This window comes from Lissotriton vulgaris, chromosome 10 (assembly GCF_964263255.1).
Source record: "Lissotriton vulgaris chromosome 10, aLisVul1.2, whole genome shotgun sequence".
Lineage (NCBI taxonomy): Eukaryota > Metazoa > Chordata > Amphibia > Caudata > Salamandridae > Lissotriton > Lissotriton vulgaris.
In genome coordinates this window covers 464,935,311-464,960,654 of record NC_141698.1, presented here as the reverse complement: position 1 = coordinate 464,960,654, position 25,344 = coordinate 464,935,311, and the positions used below count along the sequence as shown (strand labels likewise).

Here is a 25,344-nt window from a genome sequence, read left to right as displayed (position 1 = left end):
TGTGAGGCCAGAGATGACTTTTCAGAAAATCGCACTTGAACGGTTATGCCAATATAGGGAATAAAGGGCTTTATAGCCGAATAGAGGCATAAGGTCACAGTATCGATCAGGAACCTAGATAAGCACATGACATTACCAGAAGCTCTGAATGCCAGCAATGCCTCACAAGAGTAAGTTAGCCTCCTGACCGGATCTGGATCGGGACAAACGGGTGCTGGGAGTGGTCCCGGTGTGGACTGGCGCAGAATGGCACAGAAGGGCTTGCCTTGGGCATGCCAGCGGTGCGCCTGCTGCACAGATGTGCTACAGGGTGCATTATCAATTCATTGTATGCAGTGGGGTGTGGTCGAAAGTGGACAAACTGGTGAGGGAAAGCAGATTTAAAACTGAGGTCCAGAAACCTCTGCCCTCCAGCACAGGCTCCCCTGTGCCGCAAGACTACTGGCGAAATCAAATTTAAGGCAAAGTAAAGTGGCTTCATACATCATTGAGCCCTGTAAGGGTTCTCTGAACTTTTGAGGTTGTTGGTTGTTAATAGAGCTCACTTACTCGCGCAACTTCAACCAAGCAGAAGTGATGGACAACATAATACAATGTATGTATTTGAATATGATCTTGCTATTCCTTGCTAATGAGCTCAGTGGGTTGGAGTTCTTTTGTTGAATTCCCACGAAACAGTCCCTAAAATCTAGTATGCTAAAATTCCACAACCCACACTGGTCAAGCTTCTACCTAAGGTAGCCGCTTCATTGTTTAGCAGTGGTCTACTAAAATGACCTTTTAGCCTCCTGTTAACAGGGCTATTGATAGTGGTGTCACCATGATTGGATAGAGGAGACCAGTACACTTACACAGTCAAAAGGGAGGGAATACCAGTTGTTGTCTCCACTGATCGTATGTCTCAGCAAGAAGACTGGAAGCTAGATACTTAAAGCATCTATGACAATGTCTCCAGGAGATATCAAACTTAATGGACCATATCTCTGAATTGACTGCTGTTGAAGATTTCTGGTGGGAGGATAGTGGTACCAGAGGATCTTTGGACAACCCCCTGACACCCAGGCTGCACTGTGAGTGACTTGAGTTGCATTTTAGGTTTGAGGTCCAACTATGACTTAATCTCCTTGATTGCATTCCAGAAGGTCGTCCACCGAAATATCAAGCAACATAAATATTGCATACAAAATATTGTTTGCAAAAATATCCTCCTTGTGGCTTACGATTTAATATTTTTTCCAGTTGGGTGAGTGTTTGGTAAAGGATATTTGTGACACAATAATTATGCCAGACGATGTTCTAACTACAGTATTTCATTACTGTAACATAGTGTTCCCATGATAAGGGTTTCAGAGATGATTCAAGTGGTTCTGGAACCATGAAGACCCGTGGCAGTCAATGAGGCTCAATTTCAGACTTCGAGTAACCTCTGTGAGCATTTGGGCTAAATGGTGACAGATGCAGTTTTCTTTAAGGTGCTGGGTTGGTTGGAAAAGGCACATACTAGCCTGAGTTGCAGTCTTTTAAAGCATCTTTGCAGCTCGTTGACCTTGTTTGCTTCTTTTTGCTTCATGGTAATTCTGACCAGCAAGATATCAAAAGGTCCTTGTGCCACTGAGCCCTCAGCCCCTATAATTAGCTCGCTGTGGATGTGCGTTCTACTGGCTTTTTTCCTTGTCAGACGGAGCTGACTAAAATGCCTTTACTTAGAAGAGTTGGAGATTCTCAATCTGCCAGACAGATACACTTTTGAAGATTGGCCCTTCTCGATGGATCTAATACTGTGTCTGCTGTAAAAGAACACTGCCTTCAGGGAAACAGTCATTTTGTGCAGGCTGCATAGAGTGTACTAAAGGGGCACTAATCAGCCCCCATTCTCCTTCTCCCAGTTACGACTCCGCACACTCCATGCCACGCTCACTCAAGGGAAAGCAAGCTCACAGTTATAGGGGATTGGTTAAAGTTTTAAAACCGAGCCTGTTAGCATGCCTTACCACTAGAGGTGAAGGTAAAACGCTATATACCCCTAATTTGAAAACCTGCCAAAATAAACAGTTTTCCCATAGTCTTACATGGGGCCAGTAGTCACCCTTTGTCCATGGATTGAGTAGGCCACAAGAAACATAGAGTGAAGGTGAAGATAGTAGAGGCAAATACTTTACCTCTTACGCCTGATTCTTAGACTGTCGGGAACAATAAAACCAAGACTTAGAAGAGGATGAGTGACAATAGCCTCCGGGGTCAGACAATGTGGAAGTTGATACAGATCTGGATGCATATATTTGGCAAAATGAAGAATTGGATTTGGCTTAGGTGTTAAGTGTCTACCTCCTCCTAAGTCGTCCCATCAGAATGGTCTCTAAATGTGTCTTGCAGTAATGGAGAGAGCAACAGATCCTTTTGGGGCCAATTAGAGAAGATGCCAGAAGAATGATGTTTTCTGTTAGAAACAGTACAATCTGTGTTAAGAAAAATGAGTTTCTTCAAGTGTACTGTAACAAACCGAAGACTGAGGCCTCACTTCAAGGTCCTTCAATATATCATGTATAACTTGCCCACAGATTCACTAAAAGCGAGTACAACATGTAAAGATGCAAACCCCCCACAAAGTACTGGGACCATCACCATACAAGGGCAGGAAGCTACTTGACCCCATTAGGAATAAGGTGAAGAGATCAACAGGAACTCGAAGGAGAATCGTAAAATTAGATGCTTTGCTAGGCAGATATGTCCATCAGCAGTGACAGAAAACAGAGGAATATATGTTAAAAAGTATGTAATGAATCTATAACGAGAGCTAACAATGTTATAACAAAGGGCAAATCTATCTCTAAGACCTGTTATAAATCCTCTTGTTATGCGGTTGATGCTGCAGGTACGATATGAAGCAGACATTCATAGATAGGAGCTTTCGGCTTTACACTAGAAGAATGCAAATATTAACACTTTCATTGGGTACAGTCAGTCCGAGAGTGTAGTTGACTCCTAGGGATAGAATAAAAAGGTTAATGAAATATCAAAGGGTGTCAATTATTTATTGGCATTAGGAATCCTGAGGAGAGGTTTACCAAATCTAAGAAAAACACTAGGTTGCTCTCTCTTTACTCAACCACGGTATCCGTTATGACAAAACAATGGAGCACCGCAGTCTAGTACACAGTGGCAACAGATGAAACAAACAAAACATTTCTATTGAGCCAGAGAATGACAGGCCTCAAGTGCATGCATAAGCAAGCAAGTGACTGTATAGTTGTTCCCTCAACAGAAAACACTAGTGGGCCAAACTAGGGTGTTATCTGACCAAGAGGCAGCAAATCACCTCTGACAAGTGCACATTAAAATTCATAAAATATGGACATTGTTTGGAATTGGAAAGAATTCCACCAATGATACCACTAAACATACACAAAAAAGATCATGTCATGTTGCTCCTACAGGAAATAAAGGAATCACTACTAAAGTGAGCAATTGAAAAGGTTACAGAGAATGGAACAAGGTATTGTATTCAGTATATTTCTCAATTCCAAAGTGAAAGTGACAATAAATCTTTTCAGTCTTGTGTTTCTTGAACTTATGCAAGTCGTCCACTTACATCAGAGACTTTACAAATATGTGATTGGAAGAGGTTTTTTTGGCAACAGTAGAGCAGATGCATAGTTACAGGTGCCAATGCCTTTGATTCAGCATCCATCTGTGAAGAAGACACTGTAATCGAGCGGTGAGAGTGCGGGGGCGAGACACCATAATTTGCAGATAGAAGGCGCAGGAGGCGGTCGGCGGTACTACAAGTAGCGAGGCGGGCTGCGTTAGAGATCAAGCGGCTACCGCCCGCTAAAGAGACCGAAACCAGAGCGGAGCAGGGAATAGTCTGCAGTGGAATGGCACACCTTGCCATAGTTGGGATGCTGTAAATAGGCGGTTGACCTGTGCCAGCAACTCCCTGAGGGTGCCGGTGAGCCCGTGATCAGTGGGAATATATGTCCCCACAGTCTGGATGAAGGATTCAAGCCGCAGGACACGAGAATAAGCACAGGTTGTCACGGCAATATTCCATATAAAGAGGTGATCAGATAAGGACAGTTACGCCATTAGAATATAAGCACCAGAGTAAAGGAGAAGTGAATAGTGCTTACAAGAGCCGGGTTCAGAGCAAAGGGGGTGCGACTGGTCACATCTCAACGCCATCATGGGGAAGCTGGAGGCGTGACAACCCCGTCTCACTTTTGAGGCTAAAAAGGGAACCAGACACCATTCGGCAGAGGAGGAGTCTGGCTGAGGCGGAGGACCTTAGGATCACCAGGCACAAGTGGGAGAGGATTTGAAATCCATGCTCACAGAGGTACAGCAGGGATTTGCCACTATCGCAGACAAGATGGACACACTCACGACGCGGATGGATGCGATAGCGCGAAAGATGGAGGGGCACGAAACCCGAATCAAAGAAGCCGAACAACGAATATCGACACAGAGGACACAACGAACCACTTGCAAAAAACAGTGACGCAGATAGATAAACTTTTAAAAGTCATAGCAGCCAAGAACGAAGACATCGAGGCACGCAGTAGGAGAAATAATGTTCAACTTTTGGGAATTCCAGAGAGTACGAACACTGGCAGAATGGAGGACTATGTGGAAAAGTTACTCAGGGAAGTGGTAGGAGCAGAATTGCTGTCCCCTCAATTCATCGTAGAAAGAGCCCATAGAGCACTGCGCCCCAAACCACCTCCTGGAAACCCACCTAGACCTATAATTGCGTGCCTCTTAAATTACAGGGACAGGGACACCGCTCTACGTGTGGAAAGGTAGAAAAGAGATCTGACATATGATGGAGTGACATTCACTATGTTCCCTGATATTACATTGCATGTCCAAGAGTAACGACGGAAGTCTATCCAGGTGAAACAGAAACTCAGAGCAGCCCAAATTGCATATGCATTGCTCCACCCAGCTCGGATGCGTATCACATACCAGGGGGCGCACAGAATTTGCACTACGCCACAACAAATGGAAGACTTTCTGAAAAAGCTAAGAATAAAAAGCAGGCGTCCCCAGATGCGGAAGAAACGCAGACATCGGATGTAGATTAGAAGGAAGACAGGTTGAAGATCGCTGAGTAGATACTAGTCTCTGCTCCACAGGAGGATGACAGCGTAGAAAGATGGAGCATAATTATAAATACAAGACAAACTGGACAGTGCACTCACTATAGCTCTTCAGACGCTCATGTGGAGAAGGACGTACACTGGCTAACTAACTGGACACCCTTGTCACTCTTCCAGGGGAGAGGGCAGTAACGTTGGTTGCCTGGTGGAGTGAGAGGAAAACGTGGGCCACCCAGCAGACCATCCCCATACGGTGTACCCCAGAATTGTTTTATGTGTACATATCTGTTCTAAGCTAGGATGTTACCTAGAGATGTTAGGTTGTTCGTTGTTGGGGTGGGGGGCGGTTGCAGGAAACTGGCATGATTGGGATGCTTCAGTGGGAGGGGGGAGGCATGATAGGGGTGATTACTGGTAGGCAGGTTCTATTTGGAAGTGCTGCACCAACAGAATGGCAGGTGACTGACATGACGGCATTGTATGCATTTGCATACAATGGGTGGAGAGGGACAGAGTTATGGATGAAGAGACTACGCTGAAGGTAATATCATGGAACGTCAGGGGATTAGGGGACGCGAGAAAATGTAGGCAGTTATTGTCCTAATTAGACAGACAGCAGGCACACATCGCTATGTTGCAGGAGAAACACTTGAGTCCACAATACTCCAGCAAGTTTGCTAGTAAATGGGCAAGCATAAGAATATTTGCTTCTTATTCTACTTGCGCCCGGGGTAGGGCCATACTGATTAAAAAGCAGACGCCCTTTGAATTAATGGGAGTGATGACAGACCCCCAAGGGAGGTATGTTATAGCCTGGGGGAGGTTGGGTAGAGCAACTGTAACATTAGCAAATTGTTATGGTCCCAATATAGATACCCCGGAATGTTATAAAACGGTATGAGGCAAGATTCTTCCGGCAGGCTCCACTCACTTAATATGGGGAGGGGATTTCAATGTGGCCTTGAACCCGGCTGTTGACAGATCCAGCCCGCAGATGTATCACTATAACCGATCTCAGGAGGTGATGGGAGGAATTATGGAAGAAGGCGGGTTAATAGACAGTTGGCGCTATACTCGTCCCCAACTGAGAGAAGGCACCCACTTTACCTCGTACACGGACACTTGGGCACGCATTGATTATTGTTTAGTATCAAGGGGGCTGGGACCTAATATGCGTAATGTTATCCATCCTGCATGAACCTTCTCAGACCACTGTCCGGTGAAACTAGCCCTTGTATTGCCAGGGTACGATAGACCAAGGCCCAGTTGGAGACTGCAGCCACGGGCACTAACAGATACAGTTTTCCAAAATGAGTTAGGGGAGGAAATAAAAGATTTTTTTGCTAGAAACAAGGGCTCAGTGGAAAATGTGGAAATGATTTGGGAGGCATTCGAAGTAACGATCAGGGGGTTCTGCACATCCAAATGTTTTGGGGTCCTAAGAGACATTCAAAGAACACTTCAAAGGCTAGAGCGGGAAATGAAAGCACTGGAAAGAGATATGGAGGGGGGGTCGGCGGGGCAGGTGCAAAAGGAATTCAGAGAGAGGTTGTTGGAGTATGAAGAGGCGACGGACAGGGAGGCGAGATTCAAAGGACGACATTGGGTGGCCCGTAAATACGGGGAAGGAGAAAGGCCTGGGAGGGCACTGGCAGAGGTGACGAGATGCCCGAGATTCAACTCCCACATATTGGAAATAGAGGGAGCAAGGGTGGTCATACACGAGAAACGCAGGATATACTCGAAGTCTTCACTACACACTATAAAACGCTATACACACCTCGCAGCGGCATGGAACATTGGAAGTGGATAGCTTTAGGCGAGATATAGCGCTAGGATGGTTAGGGGATACATAAAGAGAATTTCTCAGTCTGCCATTTGAGATCAACGAGATCAGAGAAGCAATCATGCAACTAAATAACGGGAAGGCGCCAGGGTTAGATGGTCTCCCGGCGGAATTTTGCAAGACCTATATAGATATAATGGTGCCGGTCCTTAAAGAGGTGTACGAGGAATCCCTCGAGGTTGGGGTACTCCCCCACCCCCCCTCCCAAAGCCCCCCCCCCTGTCCATCTCGAGGGGCACCCGACAGGGGTGCCCTTTATCCCCATTGTTGTTCGCTATAGCTGTTGAGCCGCTGGCCTGTTGGCTTCGCCAATGTCACCAGGACAAAGCAGTTCGATGTTTTCTTCGCCAAATATTAGTTTCGCTATATGCGGATGATATAACATTATATGTTAGGGATCTGCAGCAGAATATTAATTCCCTCCTGCAGGAATTTATCGTGTTTGGCAGATTATCTGGTATTTGCATCAATTGGGGGAAGTCACAGGTGTTCCCGCTCACTCCAGCGGTTCCTAAATTCCAGATCGATTTCCCTTTAGAATGGTGCAACACGGACCTTTGCCACTTAGGCATACAGGTGACTAGGAATAGGGAGGAGACTATCCGACTCAATTATGGGACAGCTATCATGAAATTAAAGGGTAATATCACACGCTGGATATCGCTCCCTCTGTCCCTAGCGGGTCGTGCCTCTCTAATCACAATGGTCCTGCACCCACAGTTTTTATATTTATTCTTAAACATACCTTACCATCCTGGGTCCTACTTTTTAAAAACTTTACGGGCTGAGCTGACTAGGTTACTGTGTGTGTGGGGGGGGGGGGACAGCCTCAGCTTAACTGGAGGACTTTGACTTAGCCATGTGACCAAGGTGGGTTCGACATACCAGATTTTGAGATAGATATATGCCGCAGGTAGCCACGAAGGAATGGCTGTGGGAACCTGTGCCGCTAACTGGTATTCATGACCACTGTCCTGAAGGAGAATCTGGTACGAACAATTTGTTTATGCTTGTCCGCCTATCCCGCTGATACCTTTACTCATCGATTAATGCAGGGAGGAACACTTGACACTAGTACTTATAGTGCTTCAATGGGCTAGTCAAGAGTGGTCCTTGCATGTCCTGAGAATCGGCAGGTGCAGCTCACAGAACTTTCAAACTTCCAAAGATTTTAACAATACAAAAAGGAGAAATTGACTGCTCATTTCTGTGCAGTTTTAGCCTTTCATCATGATTTTACTTTAAGATATTATTGAATTTTCAGTGTACCAGAAGGGCGGAGCCCAGCAAGCAAAGTACAATTGAAATGCAGATTGAAAAGTCCCTAGGTACTGTATAGCACCCACACCAAAGGTCTGCAGAACATCAGACCAAGGTAAACCCCCATCCCCATAGTGTGCACCATACGTACTGCGATAACATTCTATGCACAAGCCAAAGGAATGCCCATCTACGTCTTGTTAGCACTGATACTTTACACATGTAAATCATTCACCACCAGTCGTTCGATAGGGTCCCTGGTGGCTGTCTGCGACATTAAGGACAGATCTACACCCCTGTACTTGGCCCACCAGGACCAGATCTTCCCATGTTTCTGTGGACACCCCCTTGCCTGGAACACTGCAATCTCAGCTGACATGCACCTATCCAGGGCCTTTTTCCAGTTGGTTATACAGGGAAGGGACGTATCCTTTCAGTGCTGTGCTATGTCCCGCTTTGCCAATGTGAGACCCAAAAACAGAAGGTGTCTTTTTTTACCTCTTCCCTCTGATGTCTTTTGTGCTGTGTAAGTTCGCCAGTCTAGGGTCCATCGGGACATCCTATGCCAAAACACGCCCTATCAAGGCAACGCGCCCGACCAGAAGAGCTGCAATGCTCCGCAGCTCCACACCGTGTGCAGGAACGACCGCTCGTCTGTACCAAAACGGAGACAAATGGACGACTAAATTGCCCCCATTTTCCAAAGGCAGAGACGCTTGTAATATACCCTATGTCAGTATTTGAATTGGATTAGCCTGTATCTGGTAGAGACGGCGGCCTACCAAGGGCTAGCTTGCGCTTCAGACCAATCGTCGCCCGTCAGGGCTTGCAGGTCCACCTCCCAAGCCGCCCGGGTTCAGTGAATAGTGGTCTAAGAGTGTGTAGTGAGAGTTTGGTAAATTTGCCGGATTTTGTGGGCCCCCAGATCTCCCATCAGTAAGCGACCTTCCAGTGCGTGGAACTCCGATAATGACTCTAGTTGCCGAATCTGGGGGGGGGGTCAGTGCATGCCGGAGCTGCAAATGGCGATGGAACTGTGATTTATGAAGGTCAAAGTCCGCTTGCAGCTTTTTGAAAGGATTTGAGGGTGGTCCCCTGCATTACGTCCCCAAGTGTGGATATACCAATATCATCTCATCAACGAAACCCCACCAGTGACAAGACAGGCTGAAGATACGTTCCCTTTCAGAGGGGAGTAGCGCCAGTCAACTTACCCCACCAACCCATGGACCTAACCACCCGTCTCCATGTCTGAATAACTACCCGGCAGGCCGGGGGGAGCGCCTCCAGGAAGGAGCTACCGTATAGAAATTGGAGCAGCGGGATACCCGTCATGGCCGACCGCTCCAAGGCGCTAGCCGGATCCGTCTGGGAACCATACCACCACTCATTGACCACCAGAAGATGCGAAGCCCAGTAGTACGCGCGGACGTCTGCCGCCGGGATACCACTGCAGTACGTGGACTGTATGCACGTTGCGCGTGCCATGTGAATCACGCCTCCTTGCCTGAGGAATCTATTTAGGAGTGCGTTGACTTGGAGAGACCACGATGGGGGATAAGGTACGGGTATTTCTGGAGCCTCTAGAGTAAGCGTGGCAGAGACATCATTTTAAAAATTGCGGACCTTCCATATAACGATTGACAGTTGAGATCAGATTGACGTTTCATCCCGGACAGCAGGGAGCAGCGGAGCGATGTTGTGCGCCAAAGCTGAGACACTGTGTTATGAAGACCCCTAGGTACTTAAGACCCGTGTCGCAATGAGCACTTGTGAAGCCCAAGCTTGACTTCTCTGTTCGCCATGAATAAGGAACAGTGTAGATTTGGACGGATTGGCACTGAGTCCAGAGGTCTCCCCTAAGACTCGAAGATTTTGGAGGACACAGGACCCAGAGACCCGAGGGTCTGACATGAAGAACAGGACGTCATCGGCGAAAAGCGTGATCCTGTCTGAGTACCTCGGCATCCAGTCCCCTGAGAACAGAGTCCATGGGGCAGCCACACGGCTATGGGCTCGCACCCCTGTCTTGTACCCCTGTGGATCGCACATGGGGGAGAGCAGCATCCGGCCGCATGAACTGAGGCGGTGAGATCCATATACAGTAGTTTTACATATGCCAGGAACCTGGGTCCCAAGTTAATGGCTTCTAGGAGTTTAAAAAGGTAGGTCCAATTCAGAGAGTCAAACGCCTTGTCAATGTCTGCCAACAAGATCGCTGCAGGGCGATCCATGCAAGGGTCTCCGTGACGGCGTTGTGGACCAGCCTAATATTCTGTTCGGTGGAGAGCTGTGGCATGAAGCCGGACTGATCCGGATGCACCTGCATCTTGAATGCAGGTGCGGAGGCGGTCGGCGAGGACCTTACCCAAAAATTTGGGCTTCAAATTCAACAAGCCACAATTTCGGCGTGCTGCCAGTCCGGAGGCAGAATACGCTGCTCCAAGCATGTGCGGCCCCAGGGTCGCCATATGTAGATGCAAAAACTCACAGGGGAACCCGTTTGGGCCCGGAATACGGCCCAGGTGTATATTGGACAACGCCGCCTGCGCTTCATCTAGAGTGTTTGTTTTATCTAAGTCATCGCATACATCAGCGAGCAAACTGCAAAAAATTTGTCAGTAAAGGACTCTGCTACTACCTCACGCTCCTCCATATAGAGCTGCATAGAAGCAGGCAAATGCTTGGACCACAGCCTTGGGAGAGGTACCCATAGTGCCGTCTGGTGACTTCAGGAGGGGAACCTGCGTCTGGGACGTCCGGACCTGAAATAGCCTATGGAGCATCTGACTGGACTTGTCGATCCATTGATAGATCCTGTATTGGGTTGCCAGCCACGCCTCTTTAGCGCTGTCAGTATGCAACTGATGGAGCTGCTGTTGGACGTGTAAGGGATTCCGGCAAATACCGGAGTCGGAGCCTTCTACCAATTGGGACAGCAGGTGGACTGACGATCCTTCAGTTCCCTTACCTGCGCCAAACGCCGCCGTTTTTCCACAGAGCGATAACTGATGTCCGCCCCCCTAATCGTGGGCCTAAGGGCCTCCCAAAGGGTGACCTGGGACAGGGAAGTACCCATGTTGAAACTGAGGTAATCTGTGATCGCGAGAAGCATTTCTTGATAGCATCACGGAGTTGGATCGGTGAGTGATCGGAGAGGCCTCTAGGCATAATGGATGTGTGTGCCACTCTGTGTATGTAGCTGTGGGGAAGGAACATATAATCAAAGCGTGAGAGGGTGGGTTGAACCGATGATGCATACGTGAACCCTGCCTCAGAGATGTGAAAAGCCCGCCAAGAGTCCTTCCAGCCCAGTATATGTGCCAGTACATTCAGTTTAGATCGGGTGTGTATTGGGCGGCTGTGCACACCATCTTTCAATAGGGGCCATGATGTAATTCCAATCTCCGCCCAGAATAATCAAGCCACATGGAAGGTCCCCCCAAAGCTGTGTAAGTTTATCTATGAACGTCTGACCTAATGGTGAAGAGGCAAATATACTCCCTAGTGTGATCTTTTCACCGGCTATAGTGCCAGAAATGATCGTTAAGCGCCCGCCTGGATCTAACCAATGTTGTGTAACCTGAAGCGGTACTTGGCGGTGGATGAGTATAGCCGTGCCGTGTGCGCCCCCTCGATAAAGCCGGAGTGGTACATCGTGGTAAACCCATATCGGGACAGACAGGGGGCTTTAGTGCCCAGAAGGTGAGTCTCCTGCAATAATAGGATGTCAGCCAGGTAACGCTTCGCTAAGTGAAGCACTGCCCCCCGTTTGATTTGTTCAGACGTCCCCGTACATTCCAAGCAAGAATATTGAGTTCTCCCAGCGGAGATTTACCTGTGACATGGGTCATCCCTAATCTTTAAAGTGTGCAGTGACCGATGGTGCATCAGTGACTTAGCATGGAATTGTGGGTCTGGTGCACAGAACAAAAAACAACCTGAAGCCCAACATGACCCCCCCACGCCCATACTTCCAATAACGAGTATCTGTCGCGGTGGAACCCTGTCCCGGGCCCCCAAAATGATGGGTCCCCCCACCCAACATTACCCAAAACGTCCAGGGTGAACATGGTCCGACACCTCTGAGAGCAGGTGGAGAAGACCCCAGTACGCCAGGATCTGATGCTCCCCAACAAGGAACCACAGTTTCAAGACAGTGCTCTGAAGTGAAAGAAGGATAAAATATGCCCTCCAACCAGGGCGACCTCAGTCAGCATTCTCTGACTGACCCTGGGCACGCCAATTAGAGCGGGATCTGTGGCACCTTGCTGTAGCGTCTCCGTCTCTCTGGCCAGTCCGATAGGATCCCTGCGAAGAGTCCGAATCAAGCTGTGGCGGCGAGTGTGGCTTAAGATTACGTCTCTGATAAGTCCAAGCGAAGACCTTCCCCGGGGAGTCAAAGAAAAGAGTCTTGGCATTATATATCCCCTTCATTCGGGCAGAAAACAGCAGCGCATAGGATAAGCTCAGCTCCCGAAGTCGTCACTTGGCCGCAACAAAGGACTGACGCTGCAGCTGCACCAGCCTGGTGTAGTCTGGGAAGACCATGATGGGATGAGAATCAAAAGTCATTTTGTCCTTGTGAAGCCAGGCATAGTAGTTGAGAAGCCAGGCGATCGCAGGCCTCAGACGCTCCCCAGAGGCGGCTTCTTAGTCCAGGCACGGTGGGCCCTTTCAACCATGAAACCGGGTGGGGGCGTGGCCAAGCAGCATGGCCGACAGGACGTGAGCTCCTCCGGCTCCCGGCTGACTGGCCCAGAAATCCTGCTCAATTATCCTGTACGGTCTCCTTCCCTGAAAAATCGAGAGCTACACAACTCCCTGACACCTGGGGACATGTCCTGAGGGGATCTTTGGCGGGCCGTTGAGAGTAGAGCCGAGATGATGGCCCGAGCTGTGGGGGAGCGGACCTAAATCTACGCGAGGCCTGGGTCTGATGCTTGCTTGCGGGAGGCGACCGAGCCCGGTGATCGGAGGCCCTGCAGACGTCTGGGGCCTTGGTTCAGGACAGAGCCACTTTGAGAACGGTGCCCGCTGTCAGCCGGGGCCCCGACTAGCGGAGGACTGCGGGAGATCCTGCCCGGGGCTGCGGAGGCCCGCACTGACTCTGGCGGCGCTGGTGCGGTGAGCTGTGGGTCTGGACCTGCTGACTTACCCTCGGGAGCAAAGAACCGGGTCCCCGCCTACATCTGGTACTTTCCCCAGGTACGAGGGACCTCGGGATCTGGAGCGAGGCCCGGCCCGGGAGGAGCAGAGGCGGGGCCGACATCAGGAGAGGCCCGGGTCTGCGGTCTGTGCCTCTGGACGGGCGGAGCCCCAGAGCCCGGCCTTCGGGACCTGAAGCGGGGGACGACTGATTTCAGCGGGGGCCCGGCACCCCGGAGACTTCCAGTGGTTTGGTCATCGGCCATGGAGGTGCACAGGCTGTGGCTCGCGCCGACCGGCGCTCAGGTGGAGGAGGCGGCCCGCGCGACTTGGATGCTCCAGTCTGACCATCTGGGGAGGCGCCCTGATTGGAGGGGTGCCGGCCGCCACCGGGGCCCTCCTTGTGGCATCTAACCTCGATGGAGCTGGTGAGGCCTCAAGGCGGGAGGGAGTGACGCCCTGGGCAGAGGAAGACGATCAGGAGACCGGGGAGCCTATGCAGGACAGGTGTATGTATTGGGCTGCAATACCAGGAAGCACGACCTGATAAGGAGCATAACTCGCAGTACAGAGGCTGATGGAGCAGGGCTGGCTCTACGTCACCCAATAAATACGAGCATCGGGGAGGATCTGGGCCTGTTGGCGTGGGGGCCACGACGATCTGCAGACTGCGGGGGACCTGGTGGTTGGACCTGTGTGTCGAAGAATCCTGTAGCCTGTCTGAGGCCTGAAGGTGCATCCTCCCACTGAGGTTAGTGTGACTGTTGGTCGAAGAAGTTGTGTGGACACATATCCCGGCCCCCTGGTGCGGGAGCGGCGGCCTGCCGGTGGGAGAGGGGGAGGCACCCCTATAACACTGAGCATCTTCTGATGACTGCGGACCCCTGGGAGTGTTGCGGCAAACTATTGTGGTGCGGGGTCGCGGAGCGCCTCACTGAGGCTTGTGATCGGAGGTTGACTTAGAGGTGACCGGGCAATAAACAGCGGAGACCCCACTGCCCCGCAGGGAGACGAGGAAAGCACGGGGGCACCTGCAATGCGTAAGGACAGGATGCCTTGTTCCTCGCAGCCGAACACAATAACGCAATATACCACCCAGCGGCTACCCTCGCAACGGATAACGCGCCAGTCGGGCCAGGACGAGGGGGTGGAAGATCCCGGGGAGCCCTCCCGGGTGGAGCTGCTGAAGGCGATCCAGGGCTCACACTCCGCATTGGAACGACAAATAGAAACAGTGTCTATCGATGTGAATTTGCTGCGGACAGACCTACGTAAAGTGGCAGATAAAGTCTCTGATGCAGAGGGGAACATAGTTCAGTTGCAGGGAGAGGTGGTGTCCCTCAAAAAGACAGTCTCACAACTAACGGCCACAGCAGGAGCCCTGGAGGGGAGAGCAGAGGATGCGGAGGGGAGGGTGCGCCTCAGTAATAGCCGGGTCATTGGCGTCCCGGAACGGGCGGAGGCGGGAAACGCAGAGCCCTTCCTGGAGAACTGGATTCGTATAGAACTATATCGAGGGGTCTGTCGGAGGTCTTCGTGATTGAGTAGGCTCATAGGGCGCTGGTCCCGCCGCCGTGGCCGGGGCCCCTCTGCGTGCCCTCATTGCCAAAATTCTCAATTACTGGGACAGAGACTGTATCGTGAGGGTTGCAAGGGATTCGGCGAACCTCACCTTCGAGAATAACAGGGTCTCAATTTATCCAGACTACACTCAGCAGGTCCAGGAGCAACGGAAGTCCTTTCTGGGAGTCAAACAGAAACTCCGTGAGTTGCACCTACAGCATATGCTGCTCTATCCGGCCAAACTTAAGGTACTGTCACAGGGGAAGGTGCATTTCTTTGATTCCCCGGAGGATGTCTGGGAGTGGTTGGAGATAAGGGGAGATGCCATCCCACCGGGCGAACGATGGGGGCCCCGCGGAACTTGGGGAACCCGACCACCGAGGAGACGTGCCAGCAGACGAAGACGCTGCTCCGATACAGCTGAGAGTGAGGAGAGACGCAGAGTTACAGTAGGGGACATTGCGTCTGGAACCCCCTGAAGCTGGGGGTTTGTCGGCGTTACCGAAGCCTCCCGTGCCAGATGACATATTGGTCCCGGATACATTGCAGGTCACGGGGGAGGACATATTGTCTACCGCCGCTGCGGTTCCTGAGACAGCGGGGGTCCAGACTCCTGAGTTGGCGGATCCATCTTGAAGAGACTTAGTGGTTGCGTGTGTTTGTCTGTATGATGTGTGACATGTTTCCCGGCCTCGATGGGTCGCCCCCAGTGGGGAGAGTGAATGCTGAATAATGCATAAAGGAGGCTTCTTTTCTCCGTGTAGTATGTGAGGGGAGGGAGGGGCTGGAGGGGGTCTAGATTTGGGAAGGACGGTTTGAGCCCCGTATCAAGATTGTGATGATGGGCCTTGCTGGGAGTTGGGGTGGGGGGAGTTTTCTTCTTGAGTGGGTTAGCCTTGTTGGGCGAATGGGGTGGCGGTGCACGTCCTGGCACCAGGGGGGAAAGGGCATAGTGGCATGTTTTGTTGTTGCAGGTATATTGCTCGTGGGTGGGGGCCGGGGGGACTGTTGGAAGGGGATGTTGAAGGGGAATGTTTCTGGCATCGTTTGTATTACATTTCGGGCACTCGAGGGGTGCTACGCTGTGACCAGAATGCTAGGGCGGGGTAAATTGCATTGGAAATCATGTGGTAGAAGTTCATGACTTGTAGCGTGAGGGGGCTAGGCACGTGCACGAAGAGGTATAGAGTCCTTTCCTTTCTTCGAAGACATGGAGTCTCAATTGCATGTCTCCAGGAGACCCACCTTGTAGATGAAGGGGCACAGAAGTTGGGGAAAAAAGTGTTTGGGTCAGATATTCCATGCATCCTTCTCTACATATGCCAGGAGGGTTCTGGTCTGGGTGGCACCGGGGGTACCGTTCGCTATTCAGTACGTGGAGGCGGACATTCATGTAAGATACCTGCTTCTCAGGGCTAAACTAGAAATTATCGAATCGTTTTGAAAATGTGAATACACACCCACCACAATAGTCCTGATCATCGTGCCTCAGTTTTCTGGCCTTACATTCTTTTATCTCTCTCTTCATGGCGTTCTAACCACGCCTGCAGAATTGTATCGTTTGTTCTTGGTGGGTTCTGTTAGATCCAGATCCTTCATTTCTTTCTCCAATTCTTTAATCTCTTACTGTAATTGAGATACTTTCCTAATGACAGAATGAACTTTCAATATTTTCATCAGATTATTTAAGGAGTTAGTAAGTTCTTGTTCCCATTCTCACATTAAATGTTCATCCATATTATCATATGTTGGATATAGTAGGTATCTTAGACCCCTGGGGATACGTCTATTCTTAATATATTGTTTCATTGTTACTCCATCCCACCATTTAAGACCTATTGGCCTTTTTCAATCTTTGTAGTTTTATAAATGTGTCTTTTAAACCTTCCTTTCTATTGGTTTTCTTAACCATAATTTTCCCTACTGTCACTCCTGCATGAAGATATCTAAAAAGGTCTTCTGCAATCCTTTCCCTTTCTTCATTAACACCTTCAGCGCAGCGCAGATTCCTGCGCTGTGCTGAACGTTCTAATGAGCCAACGGGCTCGTGACGGAATGGTTCCGTCATGAGCACAGGCCAACCGACGCTCATGACGGAACCGTTCTGTCAATAGCATCGAAGGGGTTAAAATGCCATATCTGAACGAAAGTCCCAAAGTGAGATACAGTAGACCAAACAAACCTGTGGTGCTGCCCACTCCTAAACTACATTACATTTCCAGTGGCAACCAGGAGAAAAATAGGGTGCACTCTACATAAAGTTTCAACAATTATTTGAATCCATAAAGTCCTGGTGCTTCAAGAGGAAGGAATGGTTGCCTATCATTCCTTAGTAGGAAGAAAACTTCCAAAATTAGCAAAATTCATCGCCAAACACTCTCAATACCCAGTTGTCCAAAGAAAACTCAGTACGGAAACTGTTCGGCGGTCTTTATTTTTCCATTGTAGCCAGTATGTGTTTCATCATATATTGATCTCCTCAGGGCTAGAAAATTATATAACACAAATCACTGTACATTCAACTTTGTAAGCTCTAAAACTGTTTTTAATAAAAGACATAAAAACGGAAGACCCCTCATTTCACCCTTATTGAGTGACCTCTTTGAAGAATACTAATTTCAAAGCGATAATTCATCATACATTTTTTTTTTTTTTTTTAAAGAGAGCAAAAAGCCTCAGGAGATTCTGCATCTGGTGATGAAGACCAGAGTCTAGTTTCGCCCACAGGCAAACTCAAGCGTGAGGAAGGATACCTTATATGGCTAAACTTCTAAGAAGCTTAAAGATCATAAAAAAAGTCAGCAGATGCTGAAAAATCTGTGAAAAAAAGGGATTCTGTCCCTCCTTCATCTCAAAAACGTCCTGAAAAGACTACATCTGAGCTGGCTACTCCCTTCAAGGAATACTCTTCTCAGAAAACACGGTCGACGACTGAGTTGCCTCCAGAAAAGCAGCCTGTTAACTGTTGTCCTGGGGATGACTACAACTACGGCTTCGGCCACGGCCCACAGTCCTTGGCTCTTTCTCTAAAAAAGTATCAACACTCGTGCTAGAAATCTGAGCTGTAGTGGCCTTGCAGGGAAAGAGTGCTCAGGGAGCTGCGCTGTGATTAGATTAGTTGAAGTTTGATTCTTGCAAAAACAATGTGAATTGGTGAACAATGCCACTTGACATTACTGTTATTTTCAATGCTTATCTATGCACTACTTGTATTTATTACCGTGGGACTCCCACCATGATGACTAGGAAGATTCAAGAATGTTAATCTATGAAAGATATCAATACTGGAGATCCACAGTGTACAGATAAGTAACTTGTTTTTTGACCAAACCTCCTACTGTTCCACAGTTCAAAGCCGCAAAAGCAAAGCTCTCACAACCTGCATACATTTTTCATGGTGTCCGAAACGGACTACAAATCTTACAATCCACTGTTCAACATACAATGTTATACTCTCAATGGCACACTCTACCAGAATGGATCACCCTATTTATACTTGCTTCTTTATTCAAGGACCAGCTTGATAAACACCAGATCAACCCAAACGGGACCATTGGAATTTGGGAACACAGACTAATTCGGGGCACATTTCGTTTCTGGATCATATCTGTAGCATCAAGATCCAGTCTGAACCATCTTGTTCCAGTTTCTACATATCCAGATCCATTTTCACAACATCCTCAGATACCAAATTTGATGGCACTTTCTTTTTCTGTTAAAGTAAAGCGCTTCTGAAGAACTGGGAGAGTTGTTAATACCCCAGGGATATTGTTGCTTCTCCACAGGATAAAATGATTACAGAGGTAATAATAAGGGTTAGAAATAGGTCAGATAGTCGTTTACACCAATAAAAAGCTTAAAGCTCAGAATACATTGCAGGAAATATTCTGACAGAACCAGATACATTTCAGCTCTGGTGATTAAATCAAAATCCTAACTCAGAGGCTAGACCAGCGTGGTGCTTCCTCCTAAAATAGAGGGGTTAAAAAGGAGCCCTACTCCCCCAAGAAGAGGCTTCTTTTACAATGTGTTATACAATGGAAGTCATACATTTAGCACAGTTATTGGAGAGTCACACCGTTTGATCCAATCGCATTAAAGAGAGGACAAAACCGTTTCTGAGCTCACCCACTCTAAATTATCTCCGATTCACAGAATGCAGTTTTAGCCTTTCCCATCCCTGGTGCCCTTTGGACTCCTTAGTTGTTGATACAAATGTTATTACTTGATATACAAGGATAAGTCTCATATGAAGAATCACTTCATGGTCCTAATAGGTGAGGCCTTAGGTAAATTAACGGTCAGTGCAGCTGCCGGCTACAGACTCTTTTGAAGGAAATAAACTTAATTCTGTACATGACAAAGTGACATTACATCTCAAAACATTGTTTACAGAGTTACTTGTGCAGGGTGAGATGGAGGCAAAGGGACGGTTGCAAGTAGCACTGGACATTTTGAAATCAAGACCTACATTAGTCAACGTTAGGATAAGCCCAGTTTTATCAACATAATGACCTTGTCGCAACTGCATTCTATGTGTATTGTGTTAATACTAGTATGCATCTGATTTTCAACACCAGCCTTCCCAAGTATCCAAGATCCATTTGTGATGCTCTTCTCTGGGCCAGGATTTTACTTTAAATTCTGGGAGCAATAGTATTGTTTATTCCATTTAAAAATAGGACTGCAAGTCCCAGAATTCAAAGAAAACTTGGACTGGGGCAGCACATCACATATGGACCTGGGAAACTTGCCATCTTTGGAACACTACTATATAATCTCTGCACAGCAAGTAATTTGTGACTAGATTCACGCTGCAAAAAGATTTAGCCCTAGATGTATCAAGCCGTTTGCGAATCGCAAACTGTCTTTTTGCATGTTTTGGCATGCATCAAAAATTCGCAAATTAAGGAATCGCAAAAATGTGCGCTTCCTTAACACCTTAAGTGCTGCGCCTATTCCAACGGCACCACTACCTCGGGAGTGCTGCCGTCGGCCGTTGGACTTTTCAACTGCACCTGCGCAATGGAACGTTCAGCACTGGAGCTGGACGTTCCATAGCTGCTAAGGTGTTAAATGCTATGTATGTAGCATTTTTCATTTGCGAATTTTGGTTAAGAAATCGCAAATTACCACCAACTTGTAGTTGATGGTAATTTGCATATTCTTTAAAAAATGCACAATTTGGCATTTTTGAAGGTGGCATGTGACGCACACACATGTACATTTCAGGGGTGTAGCAGGGTGTCCTTGAGACACCCCTGCACCCTTGAAATAATTCTCAATTTGCGATTAGCAAATTGCGAATCGCAAATTGAGATTTATTTCACAATCATTCCTATGGGCCTCCTGGCCCATAGGAATGAATGGGAAATTGCGAATTCGCAAATAAGGAAGACAAAGAAATCACAAAAAATAGCGATTTTCTACATACATACCATTTTCAATTTCTAAATAGCGATTCCTTAAAAATCGCTATTTAGAAATCGCAAAATGGAATCTTGATACATCTGCCCCTTAGGTACTTTCTCAAAACAGTATTTTTTGTAGCCGGAATCTCTTCTAGATATGCATGTTACTTCCAACCTCGCTGCAAAGGAGGGGAAGTTAATGCAAACCACATGTCAATAACAGAATGACTGTACGAAAAGATAACATCTGAAGACTGCAACTACGCACTGTGGTATTGTGGGCTTATGCTCAGAGTCCAAGCGAGTCATAATGACTCCACTTAAGGTTGGTGACCATAACAGAACTTGGGTTACTAATGTTGCTGGCCCAGACCACTAAATTGCAGAATTATGCACAACAAATGAATCAAAACGCGTTTAAAGTTTTAAAACTATTGTTCGAGGTAAGAAACTAGTTTCTTGTTGTTGGGACTCGTATTACAGCTGATGAAGATGCCATATGAAGGGGTGGAAGGAGGGCACTCTAGAGCTTGCAAGTATGGCATGTTGGTGTTGTACATATTCCTTCCAGGTTTGGAATTTCGTTACTTCATACTCTCTTCAAGGCCTGCACTGAAATAAACATGGTAATGATTATATTGATAATAAATTTAATGAACCTATATTTATGAACATGTTTTTATTGTTCTAAGTCAACAGATATTACTTTATGGGGTGAATGAGCACTGTTTTCCATGCTGATATTTCCTTTTGCGAATTTTCTTATTTGTCCTGTGATTAGATTCAAGATGCAAGAAACCATGTGAATCAAGCAATGTACCTTCTAGCAAACAGAGATGAAAATTACAAGTTTCAAACTGGGGCAGAGGTTCTCAAGGTGAGTGACTTTTAGGATGTGATCAAAAGGCATTTGATCTTTGTTGCATTGTTGAAATCATCTGTTGCAGGCTCCAGGTGTTGCCTGTGTCGGTTTCTCGTTTTAATCCTGCTTCCCAAGTTTTCAGATTGATGTCCTTTAAATTAATAAAGCATTGATTTCTTAGGTAGAGTTCACACTCGTCCCAGAGTCCAGTTCTAGATCTCAGGCATCATCTAAATTTTAGGTCGAGCCTGGGCAGCACACGCTGCTCTGCAAGGCATGCTGTATTCAGGTATGGACTTGAAGCTCCACCCATATTTTTCATTGGCGTGTGTCATTGTCCTTTTGTAAACTGTGGCTTCTAATTGGTTAATAGGCTTAGTAGTCCTTCTTAGTATGGCCATGTCTCATTTTGTAACCTCCCATCAGGACACCCCCTGTTACCTGTGTTACTCGGTAGTGTTTAATTACAGCCTCCGGGCGCTAAATGGTTTGACCCGCTCTCCCCCAACGCTTTATTTACTTTTTCCTTGCACGCCACAGCACTCTGATGCAGTGGTGGCCCTGCCTTTAGTTTGTTGTTTTTGGCCTGAACGCGGCGCATGTTTTTTTTCTTATTATTTGATCCTTTTTAGGTCGAAGCCTGCATTGCAGGGCATGGCCCTGCTACAGGCAAAGACATATTGTGAACAGGGGGATTTCAGTACTGTGTGAAACCACGCCCCCTTTTTCCATTGGCAGGCCTCTGGAAACGGAGGCCTGCCATTGGAAAAAGCTCCTGTTTAGCAGATTTGTCTGCTCTGGATCCCACCTCTCGAGGACTCCATGACCTGCCTTACGGTAGCACGGCAATATTTTCAGAAATATTGCCTTGGCAACCATGAGGCAGGGCAGGGAGTCCTGGAGGGGCAGGAAATCAGTATCGTGCAAGTAACAATTAATCACAGCATGAGACCCCACTTATCACAGCATGTCAACAGGCGCCCCAGGCTGCTGGAGCACTCAACTATAATTAATGTGCAGTTGAGTGCTCCAGCAGTGTGGGGGCCTCTCTGCATGCTGTGATAATTATCACTTTGGGGCCTCATGCTGTGATAATTAGGACGGCATGCTCTATTTGCAGCACTGAACATTTTCAAAGAAGGCGAAGGAGCGACATTCATTGGAGACACTCGCCCTCACCCCCTCACACCCCCTGACCCCTCACGCCCTCACCCCCTCACACCCCCTGACCCCTCACACACCCTCACACCCCCTCACTCTCACACACCCTCACCCTCAATACGGGATTGTGGTGGTAGTGTTTCTCAAGGATGAGAAAACGTCCGCACATATGGGCAATACAATTCTCTAAGCACGTATACGTGTATTGTCACTTATATATAGTTCCTAATATGAGGTGCACTGTTGTCCTGTCAAACACCCACCACCAGGAGTGTTGAATTAGCAAAAGGGGATTTTTGCTAATGTTAAATACCAAAGAGAAAACAGGCATTAATCAAGCACCCTCACAAGATATGTAATGATCCAAGTAATTATCACAAGTTTCTAGAATACAGTTCATTGATAGGAGATAGACTTCCAAAATACGGATCCAGAGCCAAGCGTTCGACTTCAAATCTTTTATTTCATAATCATTAAAATTGTTTCCAGCTTGTCCTGCCGACACGTGTTTCGTCTCTTTGGAGACTTTTTCAAGCCCAAGAAGACGGAAATAATGCACTGGTATTGAACACCACGAATTTTGTTGTCAAAATGCAGATGAAGCCAAGTTCTATGGTCACACCAGTAATATCAGTCCTAGAAAAGATATATCTGACTGCAGTGGAGGTGTCAGGGTGACGCTGCGACCTATGAGTGACTTATCATGGTCATCATTCAAAATTAAGAATAGTTGACTCCACCTTCACGAAGCATGATTTGTAATTGACTAAGTCTATCCTTCTTTACTCGCAACTATTGCTCTGGATGTCACTTTGTGCTTTTCAAGATTATACACCAGTGAACCTGACTATAAAGATTGTATTCCTAAGATATATCTTTTCTAGGACTGATATTACTGGTGTGACCATAGAACTTGGCTTCATCTGCATTTTGACAACAAGATTCGTGGTGTTAAATACCAGTGCATTATTTCCGTCTTCTTGGCCTTGAAAAAGTCTCCAAAGAGACGAAACGCGTGTCGGCAGGACAAGCTGGAAACAATTTTAATGATTATGAAATAAAAGATTTGAAGTCTAACGCTTGGCTCTGGATCCGTATTTTGGAAGTCTATCTCCTATCAATGAACTGTATTCTAGAAACTTGTGATAATTACTTGGATCATTACATATCTTGTGAGGGTGCTTGATTAATGCCTGTTTTCTCTTTGGTATTTTACACCCTCACCCTCACACACCCTCACCCTCACACACCCTCTCACCTTCACACACCCTCTCACCTTCACACACCCTCTCACCCTCACGCACCCTCTCACCCTCACGCACCCTCTCACCCTCAAACCCCTCTCACCCTCAAACCCCTCTCACCCTCACACCCCCTCACCCTCACACCCCCTCACCCTCACACCCCTCACACCCCTCACATACCTTCACACCCCTCACATACCCTCACACACCCTCACATACCCTCACTCACCCACCCTCACACCCCCTCACTCACCCTCACACCCCCTCACCCTCTCACCCTCACTCACCCTCACTCTCACACACCCTCACCCCCCTCACCCCCCTCACCCTCACATCCCCTCACCCTCACATCCCCTCACCCTCACATCCCCTCACCCTCACATCCCCTCACCCTCACATCCCCTCACCCTCACATCCCCTCACCCTCACATCCCCTCACCCTCACACACCCTCACCCTCACACACCCTCACCCTCACACACCCTCACTCACTCTCACACCCTCACCCTCACACCCCCTCACCCTCACACCCCCTCATCCTCACACCCCCTCATCCTCACACCCCCTCATCCTCTCACCCTCACTCACCCTCACTCACTCACCCTCACTCACCCTCACTCACCCTCACTCACCCTCACTCACCCTCACGCGCATAGCATAACAAAACAAAGCATAACGAACCACAGCATAGCATAACAAACAAAAGCATAGGATAGCAAAAGCACAGCATAACAAAACAAAGCATAGGATAGCAAAACAAAACATAGCATAACAAAACATAGCATAGCAAAACACAACAAAGCATAGCATAGCATAACAAAACACAACAAAACATAGCATAGCATAACAAAACATAGCATAACAAAACAAAGCATAACATAACAAAGCATAACATAACAAAACATATCAAAACACAGCAAAACATAGCATAGCATAACAAAACAAACCATAGCATAACATAACATAACAAAGAATAGCAAAACAAAACTTAGCATAGTAAAACAAAACATAGCATAGCATAACATAACACAACAAAACAGCAGAACAAAACAGCAGAACATAACAAAACATAGCATAACATAACATAAAACAAAGCATAGCATAACAAAACATAGCATAGCAAAACATAGCAAAACACAACAAAATATAGCATAGCATAACAAAACACAGCATTGCAAAGCATAGTAAAACATAGCATAGCATAAGAAAACACAACAAAACATAGCATAGCATAACCAAACACAACATAGCATAGCATAACAAAACAAAGCTTAGCATAACAAAACATAGTATAACAAAGCATAGCATAGCATAACAAAACATAGCATAACAAAACATAGCAAAACACAACAAAACATAGCCTAGCATAACAAATCATATCAAAACACAACAAAGCATTGCATAGCATAACAAAACAAAGCATAGGATAGCAAAAAAACATAGCATAGCATAACAAAACAAAGCATAGAATAGCAAAACAAAGCATAGAATAGCAAAACAAAACATAGCATAGCATAACAAAACACAAGAACACATAGCATAACAAAACATAGCAAAACACAACAAAACATAGCATAGCTTAACAAAACACAACAAAACATAGCATAACAAAACAAAACATATAGCCTAGCAAAACATAGCATAGCATACCAAACACAACAAAACATAGCATAGCATAACAAAATATAGCATAGGAAAACAAAGCATAACACACACAACCACACACACACAACCACGCACCCACAACCACA

At 47.2% G+C, this 25,344-nt stretch overlaps 1 protein-coding gene across 1 annotated transcript in view; it reads left to right on the top strand.

Annotated features, from left to right (window-relative positions):
• Window positions 1-25,344, top strand: part of ROGDI (rogdi atypical leucine zipper) — a 421,371-nt gene that overhangs the window by 179,672 nt on the left and 216,355 nt on the right. The window contains exon 6 of the mRNA XM_086941328.1: window positions 21,109-21,204. Within this exon, the coding sequence (XP_086797454.1) occupies window positions 21,109-21,204 (96 nt within the window). The remainder of the gene's footprint in view (window positions 1-21,108; window positions 21,205-25,344) is intronic.